Source organism: Jaculus jaculus, chromosome 7, assembly GCF_020740685.1.
Source record: "Jaculus jaculus isolate mJacJac1 chromosome 7, mJacJac1.mat.Y.cur, whole genome shotgun sequence".
Lineage (NCBI taxonomy): Eukaryota > Metazoa > Chordata > Mammalia > Rodentia > Dipodidae > Jaculus > Jaculus jaculus.
Genome location: NC_059108.1, coordinates 104,620,360 through 104,633,190, shown reverse-complemented (window position 1 = coordinate 104,633,190; position 12,831 = coordinate 104,620,360). Strand labels below are relative to the sequence as shown.

Below are 12,831 nucleotides of genomic sequence, written 5' to 3'. Positions count from 1 at the left end.
TATAATGACTGTACAAATAAGTGAATGGTTAAAATAAGTATTTGGGGTTTAACAACATTAAAAGAATAAGAAATAAAAGGAATCATTTTTCTACTTTTCCTCCTCCCTGACTACCCCATTCCTCATATATGCTAAGCAGCCACTCTATCACTGAGCTACATACCTAGCCTGAAAGAAATTTTTGTAAATAATTTGAATTATTTTCTTACAACTGTGTACTAAATTATGCTATGTTTTCATTTTATGACCTATATGTTCTATTGTCTGTCTGATTTTCAATAAATTACAGACTTGTTAGGGATCAAATTAAATAACTACGTAGAACACCTAACACATTGCTTGACACAAGATGAACAACCATTCATGCCAGTTGCCTGCCTTCTTTCCCATCTCTTCCAATTAATTTTCCTATACGAAGAATTCCCAGTCATCAGCTTTTCATATATGTGGGTTCCATAGCTGTAGATTCACCAGCCACATATTAAAAATGTTTTTTAATTTGACAGTGGTAGCTTCTGTGCTAAACATGCACATGTTTTAGTTGTTGCCTATTAATGCTCTGGTTTATTTCTTTAACAACTTTTGATCAGTCCCCAATGCCGCTTTGTAGCAGTTTTTCATAAGATCAGGCCAGTTAGGAAATATGACAGTATTTTTTTTTTTTTTTTTGAGGTAGGGTCTCACTTTAGTCCAAGCTGACCTGAAACTCATTCTTTACTGCCAAGCTGGCCCTGAACTCATGATCCTACTGCTGCTTCCTGAGTGCTGGGCTTAAAGGTGTATGCCAGTGCACCTGGCTTTAAAAAGAAAACAAAACCAAAAACTTATTTTCTAGTGTCCTTTGTAATACAGTCTGCATTACTTACTTACTGTCTCAGACTCTGACACAACTGTCATCCTAGAACTCAATTTGTTATCCTAGAAATTCTACCTCCTTCCTTTTTGGGTTCCTTGTCTTCCTTCTTTTGATAAGGGTGTATCTTTCAATAGCTACCCAGGAATTTGTACCATAAAATGGAAATTTGAGTTCTTATAGTCCCAAAAAGTATATATTTGTTAATAGTGTGGCCGGGTATAGAATTTAAATTACATGTACTTACAATCTTGAAGGTATACAGCCACTGTCTTCTGACTCTCGTAATTGCTATTAAAGTCTGATTCCATTCACTTATTCAGTGCATAATATCTGAATGCTTGATATGTGGGAGAGAGAGAGTGGAAAAAGAGACAAAAATTCTCTCTTAATGACCTTTTGTTTAGTTTTTTCATCTCAATTGTTTATCTACAATTGCAAAGGGACCCAGAAATCCAGAGCCTTGTGTGAAATCCAAGTTCATTTCTCACAATAGCTACAGCAAAGTAGATAACTGCTTCATAAGATTTTTAAGCTAGCAAGGCAATGCAAAATCTCTTGTGGTTTCTCTGCCTCAGGTTGTTGTTTTTCAGCTAGCAGGAAGGCGAAGGGCAAAGAATTTTGAAAATATGATTATGGAGTTACAAAAATCACTTCTGATCTTATCCCAAACCTTAATCGCAATTTAATCCAATTAATTACAAGGGATGCTAAAAAGTGCTATGTCTAACCAGATAGCCATTTACCTTGCCAAAATTCATGGCTTCTAATCACTAAAATTAAAAATAGGAACATTGTACTAGGAGACAGTTGGCTGTTTTACAGTAATATATTTAAGAAACTTTTAGAATCTCTTATTCATCTGTCATCTTTTTTACTAATTTGTTTTATTTATTTTAGAGAGAAAAATAGGCAGTGGAAGGGAGAGGGAGAGAATGGGCATGCCAGGACCTCCAACTACTACAAACTGCAGATGCGTGCACCCCTTGTGCATCTGGCTGATATAGGTCCTGGGGAATTGAACCTGGGTCCTTAGGCTTTGCAGGCAAACACCTTAACAGTTAAGCCATCTCTCCAGACTTGTCATCTTACTATTCATTTGCTTTTTAAAAAACTTTTAAAATTAAATTTTTTAAATTTTTATTTATTTATTTATTTGACAGAAAAAGAGAGAGGAAGAGAGGAAGGAGAGAGGGTGAGAGCATGGGCAAGCCAGGGCCTCCAGCCACTACAGTTGAACTCCATACGTGTGTGCCCCCTTGTACATCTGGCTAACATGGGGTCCTGGGGAATCGAACCTGGGGTCCTTTGGCCTTGCAGGCAAACACCTTAACCGCTAAGCCATCCCTCCATCCCTTAATTAATTTTTTTATTTGAGGGAGGCAGAGAGAGAGAATGGGCACACCACAGCCTCCAGCTGCTGCAAACGAACTCAAGACACATGTGCTACCTTGTGAGTTTGGCTTATATGGGTCCCGGGGAATCGAACCTGAGTTGTTAGGCTTTGCAGGCAAATGCCTTAACAGCTAAGCCATCTCTCCAGCCCTGTTCATTTGCTTTTTAAAAATAGTTTTATGTATTTATTTGCACGCATAGAGAGGAGAAAGAAAGAATGGGAATGTCAGGGCCTCTTGCAGCTACTGCAAACAAACTCCAGATGCATGTGTCACAGTATCTGGTTTAACATGGGTACTGGGAATTGAACTGGGGTCATTAGGCTTTGCAAGGCAAGCACCTTAACTGCTAAGCCATCTCTCCAGCCCTTAATTTTTTTTTATTATTTATTTGAGAGAGAGTATGGGCATGCCAGGACCTCCTGCCACTGCAAATGTACATGTGGCTTTACATGGGTACTGGGGATTCAAACCTAGGCCATCAGGCTTTACAAGCAAGAACCTTTAGCCACTGAGCCATCTCTACAGCCTCATTTGTTTTTTGACAGATTTTCACAATGAAACCCACTATGTAGTCTCAGCCTGGCCTCCAACTCATACTCATCCTGCTTAGCCTCCTGAGTGCTGAGCGTACAAGTTTATGCCACCATCCTGGGCTGTGTTTATTCCAACTGAAATTCCTTTTTTAGGGTTTGAGAGATGGTTTAGCAGTTAAGGTGCTTGCATGCAAAAAGCCTGACAGCTAAGGTTTATTCATTATTTCTCTCTCTCTCTCTCCTTGCAAATAAGTTTTTTTAAAAAAATGTTTTTAAGAAGCTGGGAGTGGTGGCGCACGCCTTTAATCCCAGCACTCAGGAGGCAGAGGTAAGAGGATCGCCATGAGTTCGAGGTCACCCTGAGACTCCATAGTGAATTCCAGGTCAGCCTGGGCTAGAGTGAGATACCTCAAACAACAACAACAACAAAAAAGTTTTTAAAAATTTCTTTTTTAGTTTATAGAAAAATGAGTTTCATTATGTTATTTTCATATATTTATCATCATTGATATCACACATATTATTCACCACCATGCTTTATCTTGGTCCCCCACCTCTCCTGCTGGTCCCCTTCCTCTTGCCAAATAGTAGTCCTCCTTCTACTTTCATGGTTTTATTTTTGGTATTTCACGGTAGGATCTCACTCTAGGCCAGGTTGATCTGGAATTCACTATGTAGTCTCAGTCTGGCTTCAACTCAAAGCAGTTCTCCTACCTGTTTCCCGAGTGCTGGGATTAAAGGTGTGCACCACCCACGCCCAACTCTAACGTTTTTTTTTTTTTTTTTTTTTTTTGAGGTAGGGTCTCACTCTAGCCCAGGCTGACCTGGAATTCACTATGTAGTCTCAGGGTGGCCTCGAACTCATGGCAATCCTGCTACCTCTGCCTCCCGAGTGCTGGGATTAAAGGCATGCACCACCAGGCCTGGCCCGGCTCTAAGTTTTGAAACAGCTCTTGAAGAGTCAGGTGTGGTGGCAATCTCAGTTAAGGCAGGAGAATTGCCACAAGTTCAAGGCCAGCCAGAGCTACATATTGAGTTACAGTCCAGCCTGAGGAACAAAGTGGTAATCTATCTCAAAAATAAGTAATTAAAAAAAAAACAGATTAAAAGTGTGATTATGTTGGCAGAGTGCCTGCCTAGCTTTCTCAAGGCCCTGGATTCAGTCCCCTGCAACACAGGCACAGTGGGAATCCTAGCACGTGGAAGTAGAGGTAGGAGGATCTAGTATTCAAGGTCATCTACATAGAGAGTTTGAGGCTAGCCTGGGCTACATAAGACCCTGCTTCAATCAATCAATAAGTAGATAAATAAAACTTTGAATTAATCATAGAAATCAGATCATTTTTTGGTATTAATTGGAAAATAAAACTACCTGAAACTTGATTTTCAGTGTAATGATAGTGCTTATCATTAGTGGTACTTATAGTCTGAGTCACTTAAATCTAACATTAGTTGAGAATCCTTTTATTTATAAATTTTGCCATATAAGTAAAGCCATAAAAATATGTGAAGCCTCGCTAACATGTAAATTCATTTTTTAATTTTATTTCGTAAAAAAAAGAAAAAGGTTTACCTAATAAACTTTGGTTGGTTATTTAATAAATCTCTAGAGAGGTGGTATATTTCAAAGATATTTAATATTTTCTGTAGAAGTATTTCAGACATTAAACAAAAACTAATCAAATATTCTGCACCTGTATTGTAAATAGAGCTTTCTTAAAGTAGTGTGCCATTTTTATTTTTTACCCTTAAAGTTTATCCTTAAACTCATCAAGGTGCAGATTCAAAAGTAAATTTAGAATCTGGAGAGATGGCTTAATGGTTAAGGCTATGAAGCCAAAGGACCCAAGTTCAATTCCCCAGCACCCATGTAAGCCAGCCACACAAGGTGGTGCATGCATCTGAAGGCCCTGGTGCACCCATTTTCTCCCCCCCCCAATAAATAAAATATTTTTAAAAATAAGTTTTAGGGCTGGAGAGATGGCTTAGCAGTTAAGGTGCTTGCCTGTGAAGCCTAAGGACTCATCTTTGACTCTCTAGGCCCATGTGAGCCAGATGTACAAAGTGACACAAGCGTGAAAGGTTGCTTATGCACACAAGGGGTTACATGCATCTGGAGTTCAATTGCAATGGCTGGAAGCCCTGGCATGCCAATTCTCTCTCATTCTCTTGCATAAAAAATAAATAAATAGGGCTGGAGAGATAGCTTAGCGGTTAAGCGCTTGCCTGTGAAGCCTAAGGACCCCAGTTTGAGGCTCAATTCCCCAGGACCCACGTTAGCCAGATGCATAAGGGGGCACGTGCATCTGCAGTTCTTTTACAGTGGCTGAAGGCCCTGGCACGCCCATTCTCTATTTCTCTCTGTCTGCCTCTTTCTCTCTCTGTCACTTTCAAATAAATAAATAAAAGTAAACAGAAATTAAAATGAATAAATAAATAAATAAGACCAGTCTGTTGGGCTTGCCTCAAAAGAAAATAAATTTTAGAAAACTTAAAGTGTTTGTTCTTTTACAGTAACAGAATTTCTATGGAATTTTCTTGAATAACTAATATGAACTTAATCTATTGCATCTTTTTTAAGTTTTAAAATTTGTTAGATGTCATACTAACACTTTTTCATACTTTAGTAAGATATAAAGGTATCTTTCCTTGGGAGGCAGAGGTAGGATGATCGCCATGAGTTCGAGGCCACCTTGAAACTACATAGTTAATTCCAGGTCGGCCTGAGCTAGAGTGAGACCCTGAAACAAAACCCAAAACATAAACAATAATAATAAATAAAAGTACCTTTCAGCTAGGGTGGTGTGCATGCCTTTAATCCCAGTACTTGGGAGGCAGAGGTAGGACGATTGATGTGAGTTTGAGGCCACTCTGAGAGTACATAGCGAATTCCCAGTCAGCCTGGCCTAGAGCAAGACCGTACCTCAAAAAAAAAAAAAAAGTATCTTTCAGACAAGCTAAATTGATTTTAATAAGACTCAGTAACATTCATGTGGCAACCTTATCTACTGTTTTACTAAAATCTAGGCTTTTTTTTTTTTTTTTTTTTTTTTTTTTTGATTTTTCAAGGTAGGGTCTCACTCTAGCCCAGGCTGACCTGGAATTCACTATGGAGTCTCAGGGTGGCCTAGAACTCACGGCAATCCTCCTACCTCTGCCTCCCAAGTGCTGGGATTAAAGGCATGCGCCACCGTGTCCGGCTTAAAATCTAGGTTTTTTAAAAAAATAGTTTTTGTTTATTTAATGAAAGCATGGCACATCAGGGTTCTCCTATCTTTGCAAACAAACTAAACTCATGCACCACTTTGTGAATCTGGCTGTATATGGGCACTGGGCAGTCAAACCCAGGCCATCATGCTTTACAAGCAAGTGCCTTTTAAACACTGAGCCTTCTACCCAGCCCCATAAAATCTAGGCTTTTGACCAGTTTTGTTTTTGTTAAATTCATGACATCTTCACCAGGAGGACAGGAAGGTCTGTTGATAAAATGGCTTAAGAGAGGAAAAACAACTAGTGATAAGTCATTTGATTGATAGTAAACACTATAAATAATGTAAATTTGTCATGTAAGATCAAAGAATACTTTTGTTAAACTATAAGGTGTGTATAAGACTTGATAGTTTTATTTGTGACTTTGTGGATATAGTTATTTGTCAGTGAAACAAAGTAGGAAATATGTTGAGAATGGAGTATGTTTATAGAAGACTTACTATGGCATATGTGTTAAATATATTTTGTTTTTATTTATTAGAGAGAGAAAGAGGCAGAGAGAGAAAGAGAGGGCATTCCAGGGCCTCCAGCCACTTCAAACAAACTTCAGACACATGTACTGCCTTGTGTATCTGGCTTATGTGTGTCCTGGGGAATTGACGCTGGGTTCTTCAGCTTTGCAAGCAAACTTCTTAACCTCTAAGACATCTCTCCAGCCTGCCTCCCTCCCTCCCTCTCTTTTATTTTACTTATTTATTTGAAAGAGAGAGAGAGAGAGAGAGAGAGAGAGAGAATGGGCACACCAGGGCCTCCAGCCACTATAAACAAACTCCCGATGCATGTGCCCCTTGTGCATCTGGCTTATGTGAGTCCTGGAGAATTGAACAGGGGTCCTTTGGCTTTGCAGGCTAATGCCTTAACCACTAAGCCATCTCTCCAGCCCCTCTTTTTGGTTTTCTGAGTTGGGGTTTCGCTGTAGCATAGCCTGACTTGGAATTCACTCAGTAGTCTCAGGGTGGCCTTGAACTCGCAGCAATCCTCCTGCCTCTGCCTCCCAAGTGCTGGGATTAAAGCATGCACCACCATACCTGTCTCCATTTCTTAAATACAAACATTTTAAAAATATCTTATATATTTATTTGAGAGAGAACAGGTGCACCAAGGCCTCCAGCCACTGCAAATGAACTCTACTCATGTGCCACCTTGTGCATCTGGCTTATATGGGTACTGGGGAATCAAATCTAGGTCCTTAGGCTTCACAGGCAAGTGCCTTAGCCACTAAGTCATTTCTCCAGCCCAATATAAACATATTTTAGAGTTTAACAGAATAACCATGGAAATGTAGTGTTGTTCATGTTGTCAATGACAAAGATAAAACTAATTTGAATGCTTTGCCAAGAAAAAAATCTGTACTTGAATGTCCTTGTAAGTATAGTTAAAGTTACATTCAACTTCTTTCCCAACCTAATCCTGTGAACTTACTCTCTTCATGATGACAAGACATGATTATTGCCTTTATAAAAACTTTGTGTTGCTAGGCACTTGGAAGGTCTGAGGCAGGAGATCACCAGGAGTTCAAGGTCATCCTGAGCAATGTGGTCTAACTCTACCTACAAAATTGGAGTCTGGGTAGATTGCTCAGTTGTTAAAGGCACTTGCTTGCAAAGCCTGCCAGCCTGAGTTCATCCCCTAGCACCTGCATAAACTGGATGCAAAAAAAAAAAAAAAGTGGAGTCTGGAGAGATTTAGTGGTTAAGTATGCTTAGTGGTTAAGGCACTTGCCTATGAAGCTTAAGAACACATGTTTGAATCTCCAGGTCCCATGTAGCCAGATGCACAGTGATGCAAGCACACATGTTGCACATGTGCACAAGGGGGCACACGTGTCTGGAGTTCATTCACAGTGGTTGAAAGCCCGGGCACATCCATTCTCTCCCTCTATCTCTCTCTGCCTTCTCAAAAATAAATAACAATTTTTTTCTTAAATGGCACATGCATCTGGGATTTATTTGCAGAGGTAATAAACGCTGGTGTGTGGAAATGCACACACATATACACATGCAAATAAATAATTTTAAAAAACAAAATAGAGCTGGGCATGGTGGCACATGCCTTTAATCCCAGCACTCAGCACTCGGGAGGCAGAGGTAGGAGGATCGCCATGAGTTTGAGGCCACTCTGAGAATACAGAGTGAATTACAGGTCAGCCTGGGCTAGAGTGAGACCCTACCTTGTAAAACCAAAATAAATAAATAAATAAGCAAGCATATATTGCAACAGTAAGTATAATAAAGCTGTATGTTGAAGAGGAATCAAAAAAGTTACACCATAATTGTTGATTATTTCAATGATATGAAAAAGACAAAAGAAATTAAAAATAGATTTTTTAAAAAAGTCTACGTGATCTGTTCAGTGGTAATTTTCCTTTGTTTGTTTGTTTGTTTGTTTCTTTCTTTCTTTTTTGTTTGTTTGTTTTTTTGAGGTAAGGTCTCACTCTAGCCCAAGCTGACCTGGATTTCAGGGTGGCCTCAAACTCATGGTGATCCTCCTACCTCAACCTCCTGTGTGCTGGGATTAAAGACATGTACCATAACGCCCAGCTTATTCTATTATTATTTTAATGTGGTTATATAATGTGCAAATTGTCAATGAGAGACTTGCAAAGAAAATTATATGATATAACCTTACAGTATGGTCTCCTATGTGGAGGAGTTAACTGTAGTAATGTCCTTATTCTTTCTGCTTCAGAAACACGTGGTTTCTGCCTATGATGGGCTTTCTCTAGAAGTTAGTACACATAACCATACACACACACCTACCCACACACATGATTTTGGTTCAGTTTGTTTAGTTTTTAGATCTGTAAAAGGATTTCAGAGGATTGTATTGTAGGGGGTTCTGGGGATTGAACCTCAGAGTTCACACATATGCTAGGCAAGTGCTCTGCCACTAAACGATTATTTCCAACACTGTTTTTTTGTTTTGTTTTTGTTTTTGTTTTTTAAATTTTATTTTGAGTCTTAGCATATCAACAGGCTGAGATTACAGGTCTATCTCAGAATTTCCTTATTAAGGTTAATTGTCTGCCTTAATGTAACTATCATACCTACCTACCATGTAACAAGCACTGCAATAGGTGCTAGCAATATAAATATACACACACTATCCTCAAAACTTATATTTCACTCTGCCAGGTGTGGAGGAACACACCTTTAATCTCAGCACTCAGGAAGCCAAGACAGGATGATAATTGTGAGTTCAAGGCCAGCCTGAGACTACATTGTGAATTCCAGTTCAGCCTGGATTAGAATGAGACCCTCCTTCAAAAAACTAAAATAAATAAATAAACAAATATCTGGACTGGAGAGATTGCTCAGTGGTTAAGGCATTCGTCTATAAAGCCTAATGACCTGAGTTCAATTCCCCAGTACCTACATAAAGCTAGATATAGAAAGTAGCACATGCATCTGGAGTCCATTTGCAGCAGCTGGAGGCTCTGGCACACCTCTCTATGTCTCTCTGTGTCTCTTCTCTCTCCACTTGTAAATAAATAAAAAATAAATAAAACAGTTTAATCAAGAAAATACATAAACTAACAGCTGTATAACAAATAATATAGTCTGAATAATACCATAGCAAAGTGATCATAGGTTATGATGAAGTTGTGTTACACAAGTATACTGTGAATATAAACTAGTCTTTTTCCTCCCCCAGAGTCTTTCTTCAGTTCGTGTGGTAGTTTACATAAACTAAGTGAAGAGCCACTGATTCCTCCTCCGCTTCCTCCTCGAAAAAAGTTTGATCATGATTCTTCAAATTCCAAGGTAGCAACAGGACCTCGGTTTGCCTCAACTTATACAAAGTTGTAAATCTTCAAAATACTATTCATTTTTATAAAGAGTCTATCAGTTGTATTTTGGTCACTCTGTTGTTTTTCAACATTTAGACTGTTGTATTTGAGAAGTACTTCAATTGATTGTTTAATGATAAAATGTTTCTTTAAAAAGAAGGTGGGAAAATTCTCAGATACTCAGAAGTATATTGTCTTTCTGGGACAAATAGGGGAAAAAAAGAAAAAAGAAAACTTTCCTATTTGAAAGACTCTTCAAACTTTCAGTGAGTCCTTCTCAAATTTAAGTGTACCTCAGAATTACCTGGAAAACTTGTTAAAACTAATTGTTGAACTCCACCCCCAGAGACTCTTGATTCAGTAAGTCTTGAATGAGGCCCCAGAACTTGCCTTTCTAACCATTCTTCTACTGGTGCTGATGCTACTGGTCCTGAATCCACTTTGAGATTCAGTGCTCTGAGCACCACTGGGAAAGTAGAAGTAAATGTCCTTCCCCTTGACTGTATCAAAGCAAGATAATTTGGGGCTTTATGTTTCAAGATTTCAATTAAAACTTCTCATATACCTCAATATTAAGCTGAGCCCTAAACCAAATTGGAAGTAATTTACTTATAAATCTGATTAACCCATATTAATTTATCACGAGCCTATAGATTTAATTTGATGCAGAAGAATTTTTCAGACTTTCACAATTGTCTTAAAATATTTTTCAGAATAGAAGTTCAGTTTAGTCACTTCTGTTTTTTAGGGAACTATGAAATCTGATGATGACCCTCCTGCTATTCCACCAAGGCAACCTCCTCCTCCAAAAGTAAAACCCAGAGTTCCTGCTCCAACTGGTGCATTTGATGGGTCTCTGCATAGTCCACCTCCACCACCTCCAAGAGATCCTCTTCCTGATACCCCTCCACCGGTTCCCCTGCGGCCTCCAGAACATTTTATAAACTGTCCATTTAATCTTCAGCCACCTCCTCTGGGACATCTTCACAGAGATCCAGACTGGTTCAGAGACATTAGTACATGTCCAAATTCTCCAGGCACTCCTCCCAGCACACCCTCTCCACGAGTCCCACGCCGATGCTATGTGCTCAGTTCTAGTCACAACAACCTTGCTCATCCTCCAGCTCCTCCAGTTCCACCAAGGCAGAATTCAAGCCCTCACCTACCCAAATTGCCACCAAAGACTTACAAGCGGGAGCTTTCACACCCTCCGTTGTATAGACTGCCTTTGCTAGACAACACAGAAACTCCTCAATGACCCTAGCCATATGTAGTCATGACACTGGAATAGTATTTGTAAAGTTTTTTTTTTAATTTATTCAAAAAGCATAGTATTTTAGTACTTTTTACAAATAATGCTCTTACAGAAATGCTACTGATCAAATAAGCTTTTAAGAATTGGAAAAATAAAATTGCAAAGTCCTTCAGCATTATCCTCAGGTGATCAGTAGCATTGCCTTGTCCTGGATCCTCAGTGCTGCCAAAAGGCCAGTATAATGAATTTATATTTGCACTGTAGACTGTGCTAAATAGGGCTTAAAGTGATGCTGATTGCACTGGAAGGGGATAATGTTCTCATGGGAATTTTAAAGTTTGAATAATAGATGAGTTTTTAAGGCAACAAATTTACTCAAATATGGAGGATATGTTATGGTGTTACTGGTTTTTAAACTCTCTTTGACCATCTTGTAGTTTTTACTCCTGGTTTTTACATCTAGGAGATTATGAATAACACCCACTGTTCTTAAACTCTTTAATGCCATTCTTAAATGCCAGTATTTGCTGCTGAAGACAAAAGTGGAAAGTAGGATGGAAATAATAGAATGCACTGTTTTTATTATTTTGTTAAAATGTAAACAAAGACTACATATCCCAGTTATAGAGGAAAAGGGCATGTATCTCATTCAGATGTGCCTTTTGTTTTTGAAGCACATGGTGTCTTTAATGATTTGCCTGTTGTTTTGGGAAACAAAGTTAATATGCCATGTATGTACAGTTTTGTTTATATTGTATATTTAAAGATAATGCTAATAACCTATATAAATTTTAAGTGACTTGAGGTCTATAATGCAATCTGCTACTTTACTAATGCATAAATTCAGAAGAACAGTTTCTTATGGCATAGAAACCAACTGCCTTGTCTTCAAAGCCTAGTAACTTTTCTCTGAATCTCATGTTAACTGAAATTAAAAAAAAATAGATTGGTAATATTTAAACCAGAAAATACTTAAAGCTTTATTAAAATTTTTAATCGGAGAAGTGAGTAAAACTTTTATTTGCCATTTGGACACCTTGTTCAGAGTGAGGAAAGTGTTAAGCTCATAGTGCAGTAGCAGCAGTTGTAAAGTAGCCAAAGCCACGTTGTTTATTTACTGGTCTGTGGCCTTTTACTGTGCTTTGTATCAGAGTTCTTAACAAGATTAATAAATCACCTCGGTCTTAATTTTTAAAAAGATTTACAATACGTGTTTTCATTCTCAAGAACAAGGGGAATGGGTGTGGTGGTACACACCCAGAACCCTAGCACTTGGGGTGGGGCGGGGTGAAGACTCTAGGATCAGTTCAAAGCCAGCCTGGAATACATGATACCATGCCTTAAAGACACATCATTGTCATCATTTTGTGCAATTTAAACTACATAATCCCAAAAAATTAAGTGATGCAAAATTTAAGAGGAATAATTTTATGTTAATTGTTAAAAGTGACAGTTTCCAGTGACCATTCTTATTCATTCATAGGAACAACTAGGCGCACTCTTTTTAAGCATTTTAACCATTTTTGATAGGATCTGGGCAGCTGCTTGGATTTGTGGCCAGTAACTACTGTGTGAAGCAGTCTCCAACCGGGCAAAAGCGCTGTGAAGTTTGCTGTGTTCCTAAAGAGCAAGTCTTAGTATTAAGGGTGTCTGGGAAAGCAAATTGAACTTTTTATTAAGCTAAACGTGTGCCACGCCCACGTAGGTCGCGCTGCCTTCCGGGTTTTGTAAAC

General features: G+C 38.6%; 1 protein-coding gene across 1 annotated transcript in view; it reads left to right on the top strand.

The window, feature by feature from the left end:
• The window catches only part of Sos2 (SOS Ras/Rho guanine nucleotide exchange factor 2), a 114,971-nt gene extending 102,675 nt beyond the window's left edge, over window positions 1-12,296 (top strand). The window contains exons 22-23 of the mRNA XM_004649163.2: window positions 9,708-9,817; window positions 10,592-12,296. Coding sequence (XP_004649220.1) covers window positions 9,708-9,817; window positions 10,592-11,101 — 620 coding nt within the window. The 3' untranslated portion in view covers window positions 11,102-12,296. The remainder of the gene's footprint in view (window positions 1-9,707; window positions 9,818-10,591) is intronic.
• Window positions 12,297-12,831: the final 535 nt, after the last annotated feature.